The sequence below is a fragment of the Amblyomma maculatum genome, chromosome 6 (genome assembly GCF_055883805.1).
Source record: "Amblyomma maculatum isolate TAMU_Amacu chromosome 6, ASM5588380v1, whole genome shotgun sequence".
In the NCBI taxonomy this organism is placed as follows: domain Eukaryota; kingdom Metazoa; phylum Arthropoda; class Arachnida; order Ixodida; family Ixodidae; genus Amblyomma; species Amblyomma maculatum.
Genome location: NC_139349.1, coordinates 153,544,758 through 153,567,409, shown reverse-complemented (window position 1 = coordinate 153,567,409; position 22,652 = coordinate 153,544,758). Strand labels below are relative to the sequence as shown.

Genomic DNA, 22,652 nt, shown 5'->3' with positions numbered 1-22,652 from the left:
GTAAGGTGGTCGACAGCTGTTATGATCCAATGGTTACCCCCATCGGAAAGAGGTAGGGGACCATATAAGTCGATGCCGACTACGTCGAATGGCGTGGCGGGACAGGGAATAGGTTGTAGAAGGCCAGCGGGCGAAGACGTCGGCCGCTTGCAACATTGGCACAGAGGGCAGGATGCGACGTATTTGGCAACGGAGGAAGATAGGCCAGGCCAAAAGAATCGTTTTTTCACGCGGTCGTAGGTTTTGTCAACACCAAGGTGACCTGCAGTAGCGTCATCGTGGAGAGCCGCCAGTATACGTGGGCGAAGCACACGCGGCACGACTGGGATCCAGCGAGTTCCATCAGGGCAATATACGAAGCGGAGTAGGATGCCATCTTCGAGCTCAAAATTGCGAAATTGTCGGCGAAGCCGAGCATTGGGTGGGTCCGAAGCGCCAATAAGGCGGCCGATGATGGGTCGGCAGTAGGCATCGGCTAATTGCTGTGAGCGGAGAGCGTGTTTGTTCTCAGAGTCGTCAAATGAAACAGTTGTGATATATGTCGGAGAAAGAGATGGTCGGCTGTGGTCATAGGTGGAAATGCATTGGTGCTGGCGACCCGATTTATAAGTGACGTCGAAATTGTATTCTTGCAGGCGTAGAATCCAACGGCCAAGTCGGCCTGTCAAATTTTGGAGCGAAGACAACCAGCAAAGAGCATGGTGGTCGGTCACAACTGTGAAATGTCGACCATATAGGTAAGGGCGAAATTTTCGGACCGCCCAGACGACAGCAAGGCACTCCTGCTCGGTAATGGTGTAGTTTTTCCCAGCTGGAGTCATAGTCCGACTGGCGAAGGCAATCACTTTCTCACGCGAAATTTCATCGCGCTGCAGAAGTACAGCTCCAAGACCGAGACCACTGGCATCAGTGTGCAGGATGGTTGGAGCGCTATCACTGAAGTGGCCAAGAACAGGGTCTGATGTGGGGGCGTGCTTCAGATTATTAAAAGCGGCTTCGCACTGTTCAGTCCACACGAAAGGGCTGCGTGTTTTAAGTAGTTCATGAAGTAGAGCAGCAATGCTTGAAAATGCCTTATAAAACGGCGGAAATAAGACGCCAGGCCAAGAAAACTGCGCAATTCTGTAATCCGTTGTGGACGAGCAAAGTTCAAGACCGCGATGATTTTTTCAGGGTCTGGGCGAATGCCGTCATGGCTGACTAGATGTCCCAATATTTTAATTTCCTTCTGTGCAAAGTGGCACTTCTTGGTGTGGAGCTCAAGGCCCGCTGAAGCGAGACACGTGAGGACCTCATTCAGGCGCGTGAGATGGTCGTTAAAAGTTGACGAAAAGATGACAATGTCATCCAAGTAACATAAACAGGTTCTCCATTTTAGGCCACGAAGCACAGTATCGATCATTCTTTCAAATGTCGCTGGTGCGTTACAAAGTCCGAAAGGCATAACATTAAATTCGTGAAGGCCATCAGGAGTTGAGAAAGCGGTTTTTTCTTTATCGTCCTCGTGCATAGGTATTTGCCAATAACCTGAGCGGAGGTCCAAAGTCGAGAAATATTCGGCGCCTTGGAGAGAGTCAAGGGCGTCATCAATTCTTGGCATTGGGTATACATCTTTGCGGGTAATTTTGTTGAGTGCCCGGTAATCAACACAAAAGCGTACCGAGCCGTCCTTTTTTTTAACTAACACTACTGGGGAGGACCATGGGCTTGTCGAGGGACGAATAATATTGCGATGGAGCATGTCATTTACATTTTCTTCAATTACTTTTCGTTCAGAGAGGGAAACCCGATAAGGCCGCCGGCGAACGATAGAGTTACCTTCAGTAATGATGCGATGGTGCGCAACACTAGTCCGTCCCAGTGGTGGGGAAGTGGCATCAAAAATGGCTTGGTGGTGTCGAAGCAATGTCAGCAGTTCTTGGCGTTGGTGCGGCGTGAGGTTAGGATTAATAGTCTTTGTGAGAGCAGAAAGAGAGACGTCTGGCGAAACACGGCGCTGAGGCAGAGGGGCGGTGAGCACCATCAAGGACAAAGGTTGAACATCCACCATGCAGGGGAGAGAAGCTCCTTTTGGGAGCACGAGGGATTCACGTGAAGTGTTAGTGGCCGCTACTGTCGCTGAGCCGTTGCAGAACCTCACAAGACTAGACGGGAAGGCGATACCGCGTGCAAGATGACGATGAGATGGTGCGATGAGTACGTCGCCGTCAGTGATGTGGTCAGAAACAACGGTAAGCAGTTTTTCGCACTGAGGAGGCAAAACAGTATCAGCGGCGGCAACGAGGGGATGATGCCGTTCAGAAACTTCAGATGAAAAATCGCTGTCTGTCATATGGATAACACGGTGGCCACAAGAAATTAATGCCAAAGCGGTTGACAAAAAATCCCATCCTAAAATCATCAGATGCGCACATGGTGAGAGCACAGCAAACTGCACATCATGGCGGACGCCGTCAATATTAATTCGTACGGTGCACTTTGCTAAAGGGCGCAAGGGGACGTCATTGGCTCCACGGAGTTCAGGCCCATCATATGGTGTCGTCACTTTTCGCAAACGGTAGCACAAATCAGCGTGAATGATAGAAATTGCAGCTCCTTTATCAATCAATGCTTCGACCGGTAATCCTTCAGCGAAAACAGAAATCACATTATACGGGCGATCTGGAGGACTTTTGGTAAGTTCGCAGAGTGCAGTTTGACCTCCGGAAATTGCAACGCTTAGTTTTCCGGATGGCGGAGAGGGATAGTTGTTGCGGGTCGGAGAGGGGAAACTGAGCGGCGGTATGGGGATAGGGACCGACGTCGGGATGCATGGGTTCCACGAGGCTCAGACGAGGATTCTGGAGGTGGAGATGATCTTCGAGGTAGGATTGGAATAAACCGGCGTTGATAATATGACGTTGGAGGGATGTCACTTTCAAAGGTATCGTAACCACGGCGCTCGTTCTGGAGGCGGCGACGACAGACGCGGGATATATGTCCTCTAATGCCACAGTAATAGCAAATTGGTCGGGAGGGGCGCCAAGGTGCGTAATAGGGTGGTGCAGGCTGAGCTGTCGCTATTGCGTTGACGTGATTGTAGGTTGGTGCCGATCGAGGCGGGGGAACTAAAGGAGGGGGGGATGCTGCGACGTGCGCGTAAGTCGGTACTGAGCGGGGTGCCGGAGGGCCAGATGTCATAGGTTCGGTGATTGTTGCTAGCTCTTCTTTGATGATGATGCGGAGACCTGCGTCATTAGATGTTGCGGAAGAGTGATCGCACCCGTGTCGACAGACAGGCTTGAGGGCCTGGAGCTCCTCGCGGATGATGGCTCGAATAAGTGCCCGCAGGTCGAGATCAGCATAGGTCGGGCCAGTAACGTTGGCGGGCTGCAATCGGGAGGACTGCAGCTGGTCGATGCGTTCGCAGGTCGTAATAATATCAATAGTTGAAGGATTCTGAGCAACTAGGATGTTATACGCCGTAGAATTGATTCCTTTCAAGACGTGGTGTACTCGTTCATGTTCCGCCATGGTGGGACTAATACGCCGGCAGAGTGCAAGTATGGCCTCTATGTAAGACGCATATGACTCATCAGGACCTTGACGGCGTGAAGCTAGCTTGGTCTTCGCGATCTCAGTCCGAACTGCCGGGTCGGCGAAGTACTGTCGGAACTGCTGTTTGAAGGTGGTCCAGTTAGTTGTGTGGGGCTCGCGGTTGATGAACCAAGTCCTGGCGACCTCAATAAGGTAGAAAGAGATGTTGAGAAATTCAGAGCATCGTCCCACCGGTTGTAGGCACTGCAGCGCTCGTAGGTGTCAAGCCAGTCATCGACGTCTTCATCGCGACGACCAGCGAACAGCGGCGGGTCGCGCTGTCGTAGGTAGAGTAGAGGGTCCAGCTTGTTCGTGGGTACTGTCGGTAGACATAGCGATGGTGGCAGTTGCCAAACGGCGACCGGAACGTAGCTCCAGCGAGAGGCAGGGCCCAAGGCAGCAAGGGGATCAAATTTCACCTCCACCACTTGTAAAAGAAGGCTAGGTCGAGACGGCGAGGTCGTGACGGCAAGGACAGCGAAGCCTTGTCTAGCGTTTTAATCCGATCACGAACCCAGGCGCGCGCCGGAGCCGGCGCCGCGGGACGATGATGATGGTATGTACAATGAAAGAAGAAGATCATGGCATGTACAAATGAAAGAAGGTCCACAGAAGGCTCACAATATATATATATATATATATGTATATATATATATATATATATATATATATATATATATATATATATATATATATATATATATATATATATATATATATATATATATATATATATGACGCACGGTAGAAAAACAGTAAACTTTAATCCGACGTTTCGGCCGGGGTCCGGCCATTGTCAAGGAATGTAGTGGTGCCTCATGACAATCTTGAACTGCTTCACCGCATAGCCCGATAGAGAGGCGCTGTACGGATATTTTATTTTTTTACAGTGTTCCTTCGATCACTGACCTAGAAGCTAGAAACTATATTCCTTGACAAAGGCCGGTCCCCGGCCGAAGCGCCGGAATAAAGTTTACTGTTTTTTCTACCGTGCGTCATCTCCTTTACATTTATGCCCTACCGGACCCATTCGAGCTTCAACCCCCTCCATATATATTGTTACGCGATGAGGAAGACGAAGTGTTTTCTTCTCCTGCCACGCGGAAGGGACAAGGTGGTGACGAAGAAGTGGGACTGGTTCCATTTTGCTGCTTGCTGCTATGCCACTTGAGGTTGTTATAAATACACTGTAAATACATTGAGTTTCCGCGTAGCATCTTGGTGGAGGTGCGGCCGTTGATCCCGGCGTCAGCCTCAGTACGACGGAACTCCGCAGCGGCCGCCTGCTTTCTTGCCCAACGATGTCTCAGGATACCGACCCCACACCAACGGGGACCTTGCCATCGGTCATCCCGCCCACCCGTGAGATCCTGGCAGTTTCAATGGTACCGGCACTACGGACGTGGACGAATGGACACGCACGTACAAACGTGTGAGCAACAACACTCGCTAGCATGAGGGCCGGGTCCCAGCGATTATATTCGCTGGCACCCGGCCCTCATGCTGGCGAGTGTTGTTTTTTACCTCGAGGGCACTGCGCAAGCCCGTTACGAGACTCATGAAGACCGGCTGACCAGTTGGGATTGCTTGCAAAGAGAAGCTCCGCGAACTCTTTGCAAAACCCCTTGGTCGAGAGCTTACTGCACAGCGAACCCTCGAGGCCCGCCTCCAGACAGCTACTGAATCATACGTGGCCTACATCCAGGACGTCCCCGCCCTTTGCCACAAAGTAGATCCCAACATGTCGGAGTCCGCCAAAGTTGGTCATGTCGTGAAGGGCATCGCTGACGTTGCATTCAATCTGCTTGTGTACAAAGACTGTAACAAAACTGATGCCATCATCAAAGAATGCCGCCGTTTTGAAGACGCCAAAAGTCGCATATCCCATTCATTTTTCCGCCTTCCAAATACTGCTCCAACTTCGTGTCAACATTCGCCATCCCAACACCAGCCAACGTCGACCCAAAATGTAACCCGCGTCGTCCACCGCAAACTCGAGGCCATCGCTCCCGCTACCTTGCCGCCACATTTGACCGACGGTCACCACCCGGACGTTCCGCTAATTCAGGTCCGCCAAGAGCTCGCCACCTTGGGACTCAATTCCGTTGCTGCTGTGAGCCCGCCCCCTGTCGCCCCCTGTCGCCGACGTTCGCGCAGTTTATCCTGGTCGACCTCCTTATGACACCGACGTTCGCACAGCTTATCCTGGCTGGCTTGCTTATAACCCCGACGTTCGCAACCTTTACTCTGGCCAACCTGCTTATGCTGCCCCTCGTCGACGTAATCCGGACGAATGGCGCACATACGATAACCGACCTATTTGTTTTGCTTGTTCCTGCGTCGGTAATATCATCCGTCATTGCTGAAATCTTTGCTTCCAGCCACAAAGGTCCCGCCTTCCGCCCTCATCTATCTACGATGACCGCTCTCGTTCTTTCTCACCTCGTCACGACCCTTCAAGCACAGCCGCTGATACCGAGTCTTCACGCCTCACCAAATAACCCGCCCCCCACCGCCGTCAGTCCCGTTCGCCCCAACGCCGTCGCTTTTCATCTCCCAGTCCATATGGCCGCTTCCCGACGAAAAACTAGGAGCTGCAACGCCTAGAGGTGATGCTACAGTAGGGACCACGATCTCAAATCCTCGTCTAGCTCTTCGTACGCGCCGTAATTTGCTCACCGTGCTCGTGGATGGCACAGCCGTTCAAGCCCTCATTGACACCGGTGCGCAAGATTCTGTCATGAGCCCAGAACTCCGTTCTCGCTTGCGGAAAGTGCTGACCCCTGCTGCTATGCAGGTTGTGCGTGTTGCAGATGGATCAACGTCAAATGTAATCGGCCTGTGCTCTGCCCGCGTAATGATTTCTGGCCGCCATACTACTGTCCTCTTCACAGTTCTGCAGCATTGTCCTTACGACATCATTTTTGGCCTCGACTTTCTTTCTGACCATGCACCCATCATAGACTGTGCTACAAGCGTCATATAACTTGACCTCCCTTCTCCTGTTCTGCACCGCCTTTGTAGTGTCGACTTTGTCCGCCTGCCACCTGAAGCCGCAACTTATGTTACATTCTGCTCTGTACCCTCTATTCCCGATGGACACTATATCGTTACCCCAACCCTTGATGCTCCCCTAACCCGAAGCGCTGCCCTTGCTCATACCATCGTCACAATGACCTCGAACCGAACTTGCCTTCCTGTTTTGAACTTTGCGTAGCAAATCCAGCCCCTCCCTCAAGGCATCTCGCTCGCACTCTGTGCCCTATGAATGAATGTGACATCTCCGTTGTGGCCACCGGCTTAACGCCCTCCTCTGACTGCACTTTATCTGAAGTTTCCAGTCTCCTAGACTATGCAAAGATTATCAATCCGGACCTTTCTCCTCCACAAGCTCATGCACTCTGTCGTCTGCTGGCATCTTTCAGAGACATTTTCGATTTCGATCAACGCCCATTGTATCGAACCACTCTTGTGCAACATCGCATAAACACCGGCGGTGCTGCTCCTGTTCATCGCCGCCCTTATCGCGTATCCGGTGCAGAATGCCAGGTAATCTAAAAGTAGGTTGATAACATGATCGCTCAAGACATCATCGAGCCCTCGACGAGCCCGTGGGCATCCCCAGTCGTTCTGGTTAAAAAGTAAGGCAGCTGGAGCTTTTCCGCCGATTATCGCCATCTCAACATTATCACTAAAAAAGGACGCCTACCCTCTTCCCAGAACAGATGCCTCCATGGAGCTAAATACTTTTCTTCCATCGATTTACGGTGCGGGTATTGGCAGATTGCTGTTGACGAGCAGGACCGTGAAAAAACCGCCTTTGTCACACCAGACGGCTTGTACCACTTTAAAGTCATGCCGTTTGGTCTCTGCAATGCACCGGCGACCTTTGAACGAATGATGGACTCCCTTCTTCGCGGATTGAAATAGACAACCTGCCTGAGCTACCTCGACGACATCGGCGTTTTCTTGCCGTGCTTTTCTTCGCACCTTGAACGCCTCACCAGTATTCTCAATGCATTCCGTACAGCCGGCCTCCAGCTCAGTTCATCGAAATGCCAATTTGGTCGCAGCCAACTCACCATTCTTGGACACGTGGTTGGCGCCTCCGGAGTACGACCTTATACGGCAAAAATTCACGCCGTCAAAGACTTTCCGCGTCCCCAGTCTTCGAAGGATGTGCGCAGCTTTCTCGGCCTCTGCTCTTACTTTCGCCGCTTTATCCAAATATTTTGCCCGTATCGCTCGTCCTCTCACCGACCTACTTAAGAAAAACACCGGTTTCACGTGGGGCCCTGACCAGCAAGTTGCGTTTTCAACGCTTATAAGCTTACTGACGTCTCCCCCTGTCTTGGCTCATTTCCATCTCTCAGCTTCTACTGAAGTTCCAACAGACGCCTGCAGATATGGGATCGGTGCAGTGCTGGCGCAACGCCAACATGGCAATGACCGCGTCATCGCATATGCTAGCCGCCTTCTCTCTAACGCCGAACGCAGTTATACGATTACTGAGCGCGAGTGTCTCGCCCTTGTATGGGCTGTCGCTAAATTCCGACCTTACTTATTCGGCCGTTCATTCTCAGTTGTAACCGACCATTGTGCGCTTTGTTGGTTGTCATCTCTGATAGATCCCTCCCGCCGTCTTGGTCGTTGGGCTTTGCTCAAGAATACTCCTACAACGTCGTCTACAAGTCGGGGCGTCTTCATCAAGATGAGTGTTTGTCTCGCTATCCTGTAGAGCCCCCTGATCTCAGTGACACAGAGGCAATTCCCTGTGTCTTCGCCCTCTCCAGTCTCGCCAGCATAGCAGGCGAGCAGTGCAATGGTCCCTCTTTAAGATCCATCATTGAAAGCCCGACATCTGGAAGAACAGATTCTTTCCAATGTTTTGTTGTACAGGATGGAGTGCTCTACCGCCGTAACTTTCATAATGACGGTCCTTCCCTCCTCTTGGTGATTCCAAGAAAGCTCCGCTGCTCTGTTATTCAAGAACTGCATGACCTGCCCACGGCTGGCCATCTCGGTGTGTCTCACCGTTACGACCGGGTTGTTGTTTTTGGCCGGGACTATACCGCAGCATCCGGCACTACATCGCAGCCTGCGACACGTGTCAGCGTAGGAAAAAACCATCGCGGCCACCAGCTGGCCTTCTCCAACCTATTGACGTGCCCCCGGAACCATTTTATCGCGTTGGGCTTGACCTTCCTGGCCCCTTCCCGACGTCACGGTCGGGTCACAAATGGGTAGCAGTGGCAACCGACTATGAAACACGTTATGCCAGCGCTACCGGCACTGGTAGACGGCGCCGCTTCCATCAAACGCGTCTCAAGAGTGAGCGCGCAAGGCCCTGCAATACAACACCCGTCGACCTGCCAAGGAGTGTAAGACAATGCGCTACGGCGCAGCAATCACTGATGAGGCGCCCCGCGCTGCGCTACGGATGTCGCTGACTTTCTTCTACACAGCGTCATTCTCCATCATGGCGCTCCTCGTCAATTATTCACCGACCGCGGCGCTACTTTTTGTCCCGAGTTGTTAAGACATCCTGCGCTCATGTTCTATGAAGCATAAGCTCGCGACCGCGTACCATCCCCAAACCAACGACCTTACCGAGCGCTTCAACCGCACACTTACGGACATGCTGTCCATGTATGTATTCCCTGATCATCAAGACTGGGACCTCGCTCTTCCATATGTGACCTTTGCTTACAATTCTTGCAAGTACGCCACGACTGGTTATTCACTCTTCTTTTTTCTCTATGGCAGGCACCCCGCTTTACCTTTGGACACGCTGGTTCCTCCTGCTGGCCGCCCCATAACTACCTACGCAAGTGACGCCATTCCGCAGGCCACTGAAGCGCGCCAAGTAGCCCGTAGTCGGCTCCTCGCCTCTCAAACTTCTCAGAAGTCTACCTACGATAAGCGACATCGCCACGTAACCTATGACCCTGGGTCCTTGGTTCTTTTATGGTCTACTGCCCGCCGCATTGGTCTCTCCGAGAACCTTTTGACCCCCTATAGTGGCCCTTATCGGGTGGTGCGCCAAGTCACTGACGTGACGTATGAACTTGCCCCTCTTGTGCCCGCGTCCTCCTCCTCTCGCCCCACTACTGACATTGTCCATGTTTCGCGCCTAAAGCCATACGAATTCATGCCTTCTTTGACAGATTAGCGCCGAGACGATGCTTATACAGCCGGGGGTCATGTTACGCGATGAGGAAGACGAAGTGCTTCCTTCTCTTGCCACGCGGAAGGGACAAGGTGATGACGAAGTGGGACTGGTTCCGTGTTGCTGCTTGCTGCTATGCCACTTGAAGCTACTTATGCTGTAGTATTATTCGTACTGGTAAAAAATTTTCCAGGACCTATAAAAAACGACCATTATGTTTCCACGTAACAATATATATATATATATATATATATATATATATATATATATATATATATATATATATATATATATATATATATATATATATATATATATATATATATATTGAAGCTACTGATGCTGTAGTATTATTCGTACTGGTAAAATATTTTCCAGGACATATAAAAAACGACCATTATGTTTCCACGTAACAATATATATATATATATATATATATATATATATATATATATATATATATATATATATATATATATATATATATATATATATATATATATATATATATATATATATATATATATCGTACCTCTTCTATCTTATTGTTATCTAATCGCCACAAAAATGCCAATTTTTTATTTTTTTGTGTTCACTATAATTTTTTTTTATAACTTTTTGGAAAGAGCATACCACTATATGCAATTTTGTATGCTGCTACTTATGCTGCAGTATTATTCGTACAGGGAAAATATTTTCTAGGACCTATAAACGACCATTATCTCGCGGCAACGAGAGTTAAATTTTTTTCTTCAAGCAACTGCATGAAATCATCTATCGCTGTACGGCTCATTTGTTCCAGGTAACTACACTAGAGTAATTTGATTCCTATTTAATTACAGTTATACACGTAATTGTGGTTAAAAAGAAAATTTGGAGGACGCTTAAGCTTCGCCTTCAAGGGTGGAACGCGATAGCGTTGTTGCACCTCGTTCGCACCGCCCAGCGCTACCGGCACTGGTAGACGGCGCCGCTTCCATCAAACGCGTCTCAAGAGTGAGCGCGCAAGGCCCTGCAATACAGCACCCGTCGACCTGCCAAGGAGTGTAAGACAATGCGCTACGGCGCAGCAATCACTGATGAGGCGCCCCGCGTCGGACTTTGCACTCACCAATCCTGCGGTGAGCGCCGAGCAACGCAGCGTCCGGCGCGGCAACGAAACGTGCGCCTGAGCAAGCGGAACGAACCGAAGAACTCGGTGTCTCGGAGGAAGAAAGCCGGGCAGCGACGCGTCATAAAGGCGGACGCGACCATGGGGCTGACGCCTTGATGGGATCGTCCTCTATCTCGCTTGGGAGCGAGCACCACGCAGAAGCATGATTCCTCGGAAGCAGCTCGGCACACATCGCAGGGGACGCTTTCCCAGCAGAAGCGCTACGGCACAGCGATCACGTCAGAGGCGTCCGGCATCAGACGCTGCACCTAGCAATCGCGCTGTGAGCGGAAAGAGGAGCCGCGTCGCCTAAACACCACTGTTCGAGTGACGCACGCTGGATGTTGGAAGGGGAGAGAGCGAGAAAACTTATTAAACGCAAGGGTATTGGGGCACTTATTTATTTATAGGAAGGGAAAGGCGCGGTAACTGTCTCACTTGTCTTCTGTGGACACCGCAACCGGCCGTAAGGGAAGGGAGGAAGGTGGGAGTGAAGGTGGAAAGAGAAATAGGAGCCGTAGTGGAGGGCTGCAGAGTAATTTCGACCACCTGGGGATCTTTAACGTGCGCTGACATCGCACAGCACACGGACACCTCTTCGTTTCGCCTCCATCGAAACGCAGCCGCCGAGGTCGGGTTCGAACCCGGGTACTCCGGCACAGTAGTCGGGCGTCTTACCACTGCACCACCCCGGCGGGGCCGGTATTGGGGCATCCTGTACCGGTACCCGCGCGGCCCGAAGGGGAGAAGCGGATGAGCGAAGATCTGGAGAAAGGAAAGACGCTTGATTCTACAACCCGTGGGGGTGCACGGCGAAAAGTCAGGGGCGAGTGGCGCGCCACGTGTCGGGGCAGCGCCGCACATTGCGAGGAGGGGTTCTTCTGTGTTTGCCGCAAGATGGCTCTGCATGTGCGCAGGGCGCAGAAGAAATTTAGCGGAAACGTACTTCGCTACTCGTGTAACTGCGACTTCTGTAAGTAACATGCTCATAATTACCGATATACACCGCAGTATAACGTTCTACGGCACGTTTCTAAAACAACACCGAATTCACTAGAAGCGCTTTTGTACCGCTTTCAAGCATCGAACTCCCGGCTTCGCTAGCGAGCGGACGTGTGTGAAATGAGCTCCGTCGGAGCTGCTTCAGCGGCCCAGCAGGGCCGCGGTAACAGGTCTTTTGCCGCTGTTTCTTCAGCAGGGTGTGATTACCAGGTAGTTTTACCGAGTTTGCCTACAGAGCGTTTTGTTGTGAACACAGTTTTTTTGCACTTTGATATCAGGGCCCGCCCTTACCGGGTGGAAGATTTCCGCGATGCGCTCGCGGAAGTATCGCTCCTACCGGAAGTCATCGCCATCGGAGCCTACAGGATGAGCCATGTGTGGGCGGTTACCTCCAAGGATGAAGACGCCGTGAAGAAAATTGTCAGTTCTGGTGAGCTGGTTGTGAAAACGTGTCGGTGTCTTGTTATCGACCCAGCTAACCAGGATGTACGTATGAAAGTACACTGGCTTTTACACAGTCTACCGGACGAAGACGTGAAGCTCGCCTTTGCGGCATATGGCAAGGTCACCGACGTCGCCCGCGAGCGGTGGCGCGTGCAGGGCATGGTGGACAAAGGGTCTACCACACGGCAAGTGACTCTGAATCTGAAGCCGGGTGTAAAGCTCGACGACATCCCCCACCAGGTGAGCGTCGCCGGCGAGCTGGCCCTTGTGGTCGTGTCAGGGAGAGCTCCACTCTGCCTACGCTGCCGCGGCACCGGCCACATTCGCCGAGAGTGCCGTATACCAAGGTGTGGTGCCTGTCGACGGTTCGGTCACGAGGAGGGCCAGTGCGAGCGGACCTACGCAAAAGTGACAGGGCCCGTGAACGCTCAGGACGCATCCGCCTTGTTCATGGACGAGGCGGATATGGAAGAGACATCTTCCGCTGCGACTGAGAACGCTGCGGGTGAGAGGGAGACTGCCTTGGGGGTGCCGCCTCAGGAGAAAACTGTGGTTGAGGCGGATGTCACCACACGTGAACCAGCGCCTCACCACGACGTCGGGCCCAAGTCGGAGGGCGAGGCGAAATCTTCAGTCGACACTGAAGCGTCTTGCATTCCTCCAGATCCTGAGGGCATGGACATTCTTCCCGGTGCGGCTACCTTGGTGGCCAGAAAACGCCCCCACGACCCCTTTCACAGCGGGACGCTTCAACAGGACCACAGCGGGGGAGACGGACCGCCGCCCAAAACTCCAGGTTTGAGGCGGTCTACCCTGAAGCAACGGCCGAACTACTCGGTCGATTCAAGGCAGGCGGGGAAACCGCCTCCATAGTTTGTTGTGCAAAGTGTCATTTTGGGCTAAAGGTATTGGGGTGTGGCGCAAGGGCAGACACCATTTTATAAGGCGTCTTTTTTCTTTTCGATATGGCGATCACAGTAAGTGAAGCACTGTGTGTAGCATCTATTAACGTGAGAGGCCTTGGAGGAAGAAGGCGACAGTGTCAGCTCAGTCGCCTTCTTCTAGATAACGACCTACGTGTAGTCGCCGTGCAAGAATCGAAAATTGAGAGTCAAGTTGCTACAGACCGAATGGTGTCCGCTTTCCGTACGCATTTTGATGCATGTGTCTGCCATTCTGTAGGTGCCTCTGGAGGTTGTGCACTTTTTCTTCGCAATAATCTTGGTATTATGGTACAGTCGATTTTCTCGTGTCAAAGCGGCCGTCTCCTTGTCGTTGATTTTTTGCACTGCGGCCTTGATTTCCGAGTTATTTGTGTGTATGCACCAAACGCAGAGACTGAGCGAAAATTATTTTTTGAAGAATTGGAGTCATATTTAAACAGTGACAAAGTGATAATCCTACTGGGCGATTTCAATTGCGTTTGCCAAGCTTCAGATCGCGCCAATAAGTCAATTGTACGTGATAAAAGGGCGGATGTTTTGAATGAAATCGTCCATGGCCATGATTTAGAAGATATTGGAAGTTTATTTACTAATGGCCCCTATACGCAGTATACCCATTTTCAGGGCAACAGTCATGCTCGATTAGGCAGATTGTATGTCGCAGCTGAACTTGTACCACTTTGCACCTTGTACGAAGTTAGACCTGTGGCTTTCAGTCATCATGCCTTAGTGATTGCAACCTTTGGAAGAAAACAAAGCAAGAATCGGTTTAATTGGCATTTATGAAAACTTAATAATAAGTTGTTGGAGTACGAAAGCTTTTTTAATGAAACAGATCAAGAATTAAATATATTACTTACAGCGAAACCGTTGAGCTTCGCTGTAAAATGGGAGGATTTTAAGCAGGGGGTGAAAATGAGAGCGATAGAAAACACGAAATTAAGATACGCAGAGAAGCAAAAAGAAGCAGAGCTTCGTAAACAGCTCGAATTTCTGACGTGTATAGAAAACGCCCAACCAGGCGCATGCTTTAATGAGATCAGGGGTGTCAAAGCCCAGCTTGAAAAAATGGACACAGATAAGTATAGAGCGGCAGTTATTCGGGCGCGGACGGAACAGCTGTGGGCGGGGGAAACACCAACAAAGCTTGCGTTATCAGACGAGAAACGATACGCGTGCCGAAAGGAAATACGAGAAATAAGAACTAGCACAGGTATTTCGGCGGACAGCAGTGTAATCAAGAACGCAATCAGTGATCATTTCGCAGATATGCTTTGTCAGTCGCGAAAAACTGAACGGGGCTTCTATAGTGAATTCCTTCCAATTATGCCGAAACTTGAAGAAGAAGTTAAAATACGGCTTGAGCAGCCGATTTCCGTGAAAGAAATTGAGGATGCAATTGATGCCCTGCCAGCAGGTAAAGCCCCTGGCCCTGACGGACTGGGTGCAGCTTTCTACAAAGTGTTCAAACCGGCAATAACCCAGGCTCTGCTGAAGGTTGTTGACGAAAGCTATGAGAAAAAACGTGTTCCGCTGTCTTTCACAACATCCCACATAGTGCTAATTCCTAAAACCGATGACCCTGATAAGCGCCTGTTGGTGGGGTCTTATCGCCTGATAAGCCTCACCAACGTCGACTACAAAATTTTCATGAAAGTGCTAGCGAAAAGATTGCAGGGTGTTATAACAACGCTCGTAGGCACGCACCAAAACATGCGGCATAAAAGGGCGAAGTATCGCTACTAACATACAGGTGGCACGATCCATACTACAATGCTGTGACTCATTTGATGACCGAGTGGCGATGATACAACTAGACCTGGCAAAAGCCTTTGACCGCGTTTCTCACGATGTTCTGTTTGCCGTATTAGATCAAGCAAATGTCGGCCGAATAATATTAGAGGGCATTAGAATGGCATACAAAAACTGTACCACACGGATTGTTGTGAATGGAGAACTCACTGAAAGCCTCCAAGTGCGATCTTCTGTGAGGCAGGGTTGTCCACTGTCGCCATTGTTATTCGCAGCCTACCTTGAACCGCTTTGCTTGGCCATCCGGAATAATGAATGCATAACCGGATTTACGCTACAATCAGTGCATGTGAAAATCCTGGCTTATGCCGACTACATCGCTGTCTTTTGTGCAAATAGACAAAGTATTTGTGAGGTGACGAATGTAGTACGGAAATTTTGCAGCTGCACAGGTGCCCAGATAAACTGGGAAAAAAGCTGCGGTTTCTGGCATGGTAGCTGAGAGGTCACACCCGAACACTATTCTCGGATGCGCTGGCAGCCACTCCAGCATTGTATCTAGGAGTGCCCCTTGATTCTTACCGGGACCCAGATCCGTACTGGCATGACCAAGCATCGAGGGCCAAGGAAAAAAGTGATGCGTGGCAAGGAAGGCAGTTGTCCATGTTCTCGCGTGCCACTATATGTACTCTGTTCCTTACTGCTAAAGTGTGGTACGTGATGAATGTGCTCAGTGCTTCGATGACAAACATACAAAAACATCACCGTGTTTTTGCCATTTTCATTTGGGCGTCGACCTGGGAAAGGACGAGCCGAACAAATTTGTTTCTTTCCGTACAAAAAGGATGGCTTGGTCTGGCGCATTTATTTTTGCGACAAGTTGTCTCGCGTTTCATGTACCTTCGTGACCAAAATGATGTCTTCCTCAGAACAGTAATCCAAGTTCGGCATGGTCGACTCCTTCCTAATTTTCTTGTCAGTTCGTGTCTCAATGTAGGTGGTACAGTAAGAGGGTACTTGCGAGAAGTGGTGCTCGCGTACAGATTGCTGCATGTGCGCTTTTCCATGGAGTATTTGTGCAATGTTAAGCGGAAAAAATTGTATGCGCACCTAGTGGACACAATGCTTCCTGTACCGATATACCGTTTGTCGCACTGTACAGGCCCAGGAGATGATGTACTCAAGAGAGTTAAGAAGATGCCGATATCACCACCAGTCAAATCATTTTTCTTTAAACTCCACACTGGCACATTATCAGTCAAAACATGGATGCACGCTAAAGGCCGGTTCGTCCCTTGGTCAACAAACTGTTTCTTGTGTAACAGACCAGAGACGATAGAACACATGTTTTTGGACTGTTGGGATGCCATTTTTTTCTGGGATGTGCTTCAGAGAACTTTAAAAAAAGAGCTACCTCTAGATGCATATGACATACGATTTTTACCTTTTCCTAATACAGAGGAGTTTCCCTTTGATACAATAGTGCTCCTGGGCCTCCACAGCTTGTGGAAAACCAGAATGCAGTTTAACAATGCAGATATACAAGTCAATCCTGTACGAGAACATTTCATACACAGTGTTGTGCGGTTCAAGGAAGTGCATATGACACTCCCCGAGCAGCCACAATGGATTCATGTGCTTGACAGTTTGGTAAAACTGAAAAAGTTTTAACCCGCCGTGTCACGCGAAAGTGTGCTGGCACTTTTTATTGTTCATCGTCTTGTTTTGAATGTCCAAGTCGGCAATAAAGAAAAAAAAAACGTGGCTGAGTGGTAGCGTCTCCGTCTCACACTCTGAAGACCCTGGTTCGATTCCCACCCAGCCCATCTTGGGAGTTGCTTTTTATTTATGAAGTGCATGCCGGGATTTATCCCTCACGGCCAACGCCGCCGACGCCGACGACACCAGCTTTTCTGCGACACGAGCTCCTTAACGCTGTCGCGTTAAAAATTCGAAAATGTTCTAACTTCGCACTTTAAAGCACACACGTACCCGGGTTCGAACCCCACCGCCGGTGGCTGCGTTTCGATAGCGGCGAAACGGAGAGGCATCTATGTGCTTTGCGATATCAGTGCACCTTAAAGATTCCCAGGTGGTCGAAATTACTCTGCACCCCTGAACTACGGCACTTTCGCTCTTTCCGCCTTCACTCCTACCTTCCTCTCTTCTGTTATGGCGCGGTGGTGGTGGAAAACATTTATAGACGGGTACAAATATAGAATCTTATGCGCGAGCTGACCATGAGGGGGCCAGCCCTCACAAATAATAAATGGAGGTCACTTGTTAGGGACCCCAGTGGCGTCTGCCGCCGCTCGGGCTCGCCGATTAACACCCGTTGGGCTTGCAGTTCAGAGCAGCCGAGCAGGGCTGTCTCCCAGTCCTCATGAGTTGTGTTTGGGTGAAGGGGGGTGGCGGGATGGCAGGGCAGGCTCCCAACATGCAGTAGATGTCTCAAGAAACCGCCCAACAGTGCGGGCAGCTGCCAGAAAAAGCTCGGTCAAAATGAGCTCTAAATGCTGATTTATATGATTCCTGAGAGCTAAAGTTTCTAAACCTTTATAATATGGGAAGCATTTGATTGTAATAATGTATATTTAAGTATATATAGGCTTCACTAATTACAGGTCATAATATTTACGTTTAGCTCCGATGAACTCTTTTGTTATCGTGCCTGTTCAAATCGATCACCAGTGATCGATGCTTTAAATCGCCGATTTCGGCATGAAATCGTTTCTTGTGCACATAGGGCCACCCAATGGTTAGTCCAGTCACTGCTCATGTAGAGCCAGATTCAAATTTGCCGCTCCAGCTAAATTCTGGTTTTCGGTTTTTTGAGAACTAATATTGAATGTGTTGTTGCGAAAGGTGGCGCGCTTGAAAAGAAAAAACCCGTCACTCGTGGTATTGCAGCATTAGCATGAAAGTTTTGTGATTAAAAGGATTCAGCAAATCAAATATCGAATCATATTGTCGCTTGGTTATGTGACGGCGTTTAGTGGTGATAATTGCCCGAAAATGGCGCCAACTATTCTCTCATCATCATCATCGTCGTCGTCAGCCTGACTATATCCACTGCACGGCGAAGGCCTCTCCCATATTTCTCCAATTAACCCGGTTCTGTGCTAGCTGCATCCACTTGACCCCTGCGAACTTCTTAACCTAATCCGCCCACCTAACTTTCTGTCGCCCCTGCTACGCTTTCCTTCCCTTGGAATCCAGTTTATTACCCTAAGCGACCATCGGTTATCCTCTCTTCTCACTACATATCCTGCCCATATCCATTTCTTCTTCTTAATTTCCGCTAGAATGTCCGTAACTTGAGTTATGTCTCTGACTCACCCTGCTCACTTCGTATCTCTTAATGCTACCCCTACCATTTTTAGTTTCGTATCCCTCTGGGTTCTCCTCAACATAAGTAGAACCCTTTTGGTTAGCCTCCAAGTTTCAGCCCCATAGGTGAGTACAGGTAAGATGAAACTGTTGTATACTTTCCTCTTGAGCGATACCGGTGCGCTGCTAGTCATAATCTGCGAGTGCTTGCCAAATGCGCTCCATCCCAATCTTATTCTTCTTGTTATTTCCTTTTCATGGTCCGGATCTGCGCTTACTACCTGTCCTAAGTAGACATATTCGCCTACAACTTCCAGTACCTCGCTACCTAATGTAAACTACGGTTCCTTCCCGAGGCTGTTGAGCATTACCTTAGTCTTCTACATTATGATTTTCAAGCCTATCTTTCTACTTTTCTTCGCTAGGTCATCAATAATTATTTGCAGTTCATCCCCCGAGTTGCTTAGCAAGGCAATGTCATCAGCAAATCGCAGATTACTGAGGCATTCTTCATCTACCCCTATCCCTAACTGCTCCCATTCCAAGACTCTGAATACTTCCTCTAAGCAAGCTGCGAACAGTACTGGGGATATTGTGTCTCCTTGCCTAACTCCTTTCTTTAAGAGAATTTTGTTACTTTCTTTATGCAGAACTATGGTTGCTGTGCAGCCACTATATACGCCTTCCAGCACTTTCACGTACGGCTTGTCTACCCCTGATTTCGCAATGCCTGCATCACCGCCGAGATTTCAACTGAGTCAAATGCTTTTTCGTAATCAATGAATGCTATGTATAAGGGCTGGTTATATTCGAAGCATTTTTCTATCACCTGGTTGATGGCATGGATATGATGGATAGTAGGGTACCATTTCCTAAAGCCTGCTTGATCATTTGCTTGATTGCAGTCTAAAGTAGTCCTGATTTTATTAGCGATTACCTTAGTAAATACCTTATACGTAACGGACAGTAAGCTGATTGGTCTGTAATTTTTAAGGTCCTTAGAGTCCCCTTTCTTATGAATGAGGGTAATGTTTGTATTCTTCCATGGTTCCGGTATCGTCGATAACACCAGGCGCTGCGTATACAGGCTGGCCAGTTTTTCTAGCACGATATCCCCCATCCTTCAACAAATATGTAGTTATCTGATCTTCTCCAGCTGATTTCCCCCTTTTCATAGTTTCTAATGCTCTCTTGACCTCGTCCTTCGTCACTGGTGGAACGTCTGACTGTTCTTCCCTACCGCCAATCTCATTAGGGTCCTGACTACTTTGGCTACTGTAGAGATCTGTATAGAACTCCTCGGCTACTTTAACTATCTTCTCCATATGCGTGATGACCTTGCCCGCCTTGTCCCTTATCGCATACATCTGGTTTTTGCATATGCCAAATTTCTTCTTTACCGCTTTGAGGCTTCCCCCATTCTTTACAGCATGCTCAATTTTCTACATATTATACTTTCTTATATCGGCCGCCTTGTGCTTATTGATTAGCTTTAATATCTCGGCCAATTCTATCTGGTCTATTGGATTGGAAGCTTTCATACTCTGGCGTTTCGTAATCAAATATTTCGTCTCCTTAGACAACTTACCGGTATCCTATCTAACTATCCTACCGCATACTTCTACGGCGCACTCGGTAATGATATCTCTAAAATTATTATCCATTGCTTCTAGGGTAATGTCGCCATCCTCGGTGAGAGCTGAATATCTATTCGGTAGCGAGATCCTGAACTCTTCTTCCCTCCCCGTCACCGCTAATTCGTTGATGGGTTTCTTTCTTACTAGTCTGTGGCGTTCCTTCCTCAGATTTAGGCTAATTCGGGACCTTACCATCGTGTGGTCACTGCATCGCACTTTCCAGATTACCTCTAAATCTTGCATAATGGCGGGGGTGTAACAAATAATGAAGTCAATTCCATTTTTAGTCGCCCCGTTAGGACTTGTCCATGTCCATTTTCGGTTCTTTCGTTTGCTGAAGAAGGTACTTATGATTCGTAAGTTATTGCGCTCTGCAAGCTCAACTAGTAACTCCCCCCTGCTATTCCTAGAGTCAATGCCATAGTCACCTACTGCCTGGTCTCCTGCCTGCTTTTTTCCTACCTTGGAATTGAAGTCGCCCATTAGTACAGTATACTGCGTCTTTACTTTTCGAATGGCCGATGCTACATCTTCGTGTAAGCTTTCAACTGCCTGGTCATCATAACTGCATGTAGGTGCATAGGCCTGTACAACCTTCAGTTTATGCCGCTTATTAAGCCTAATTACGATGCCTGCCACCCTCTCATCAATACTATAGAATTAATCTATATTACCCGCTTTATACTTCTTTGCAAGGAAACGTACTGCTATTTCGCGCCTCGCTATTAAACCTCGTTAACACAGTACATGGCCATCATTCAGTACAGTATATGCCTCATTCGGCCTCCTAACCTCACTAAGCCCTATGACATCCCATTCCATACCCTGTAGTTCCTCTAACAGCACTGCTAAACTAGCCTCACTAGCTAGGGTTCTAGCCTTAAACGTTGCCAGAGCCAGTTCCCAATGGCAGCCTGTCCAGCGGAACCAGGAATTCTTAGCACCACCTGCTGCGTCACAGGTCTGAACGCCGCCCTGGTAAGTTGTTCCGCTCCCGCTGGTGACTGAGGGCCGGGGTATTATAAAACTAATCATGAGAGGTTGCGGTCAATTACTCCACCAGGGTGGCCAACTCCTGTTCTGGTGAGGACGTGTGTTGCCGGAGGTGTTCACCGGCATCAGGTCGCACCCCAAACCTCTTTTATCAATTCCATCGACACGCGCACTTTTTTTTAAATCAGTGGAGAATTGCGGGGCACCGGGATTTGAACCCCGGTCCTCTTGCATGCGAGGCGGATGTTCTACCGCTGCGCCACCGCTGCACACGCCACCGCTGCACTCTCGATTCTCTAGGGTGCTTTGATTCTGAGTCCGCGTGGTTTTATTCAACCAAAACGCATTCTTGAAGGTCCGTCGCATCTCCAAAATGTATACCCGGCCTTTACAGCCAGTTTGCAGCAGTTCTGGCTTGGTGCCTCATGACAACCAGGAACTGCTTCACCGCAAGGCACGAGCTGCCGGGAACCGCAAAGTACTTTACATGGGCGGATCTAAAGACTGTGGCCAGCTTGGTAGTACTTTACGATATTTTTGAATGTATTAGGATTAGCAGCATCCTTGTCTGAAAGGGGGAAATGAGCTGAAACTTCCCGAAAAGAAAGAGCGCGGCCGGCAGCATCGGCAGCCTCGTTTCCAGCCGGCCCCTGGTAAGCAGGAGCCCAAATAATAAATCGGTGAGCAGAGTCCCCGCATACGAGGAGGGCGCATCTCCACGGCACTACAATGCGTACCCGTTCTTCCATAAGTGTGTTGTGTTAGATGGGGAGTCGGGCAAGAAGACGGTGACCCGACTGCGTCTGCGACCAATGTGTATATTGATTTATGAGGAGCGCTTCTATCGGTTCCCTTGAGGTGCTCACGATTCCCAGCGCCTTAAGGCACCTGGTCCCCTACCTTGCGGTGTTGAGCGAATGTAGTGGAGGTGTCCAAGAAGAAGTACGACAGATATCTGTGAATGCGCCTTCTCTTTCCTGTGAACCATTTATTTATTATTGAACCACTGTCTTTTTAAACCTGAAAACCTGCATCTAGCTAGGCCAGAGCTATCGCTCTTCATTTCTTTTCGAAGGCAAAAGCCTTTAATGGCTCATACTCGCGGCCATGACCCTGTCCCTCCGGCCACGAACATGTGGCACCTTAATTAGAGAAAAAACCCGTCTCCACAGGGAACCGAACCTCCTTCTCTCGGATCCCCAGCCGAGTGCTTTAACCAACTTCGCCACGCCAGGGATCATGAAACGCACATCGTAATTCGCCTTATCTACTGTGAAGGAGATAGTTAAAATATATAAATAAATCCTGTTTCCTCTGGGAATCGAAGGTCCATTCCTTGGATCCCCAGCCGGGCACTATGAAGTGCGCCACGCGCGGGATTTTTTTTTTCAGCATGGTATTTATTACATGCCTTTAAATGCAGGGAAGAGACATACATTATTTACAAAGTAGTCAGCCTGTAGCAGAAAAGTCCAATTGAAACATACAACATAACACTGCACAACCGCACAACTACAGTGTGTCTTAGCACAACCTCACTAAAACGGTGGTAAGGAAAGGCAGCACATAATAATAGCAGCCAGTCCGGTTGATAGTCACTACCTTCGTAAGTGTCTCTCAGATGGTGCACCATCAGGCTGAAATGAGTTCAC

General features: G+C 49.3%; 1 protein-coding gene across 1 annotated transcript; it reads left to right on the top strand.

Moving 5' to 3' along the window:
- Nucleotides 1-12,020: 12,020 nt before the first annotated feature.
- Nucleotides 12,021-13,217, top strand: LOC146187093 (uncharacterized). The gene has a single exon (XM_084605758.1). The coding sequence runs from the start codon at nucleotides 12,021-12,023 to the stop codon at nucleotides 13,215-13,217; it is 1,197 nt and encodes a 398-aa protein (XP_084461884.1).
- The last annotated feature ends 9,435 nt before the right edge of the window (nucleotides 13,218-22,652 follow it).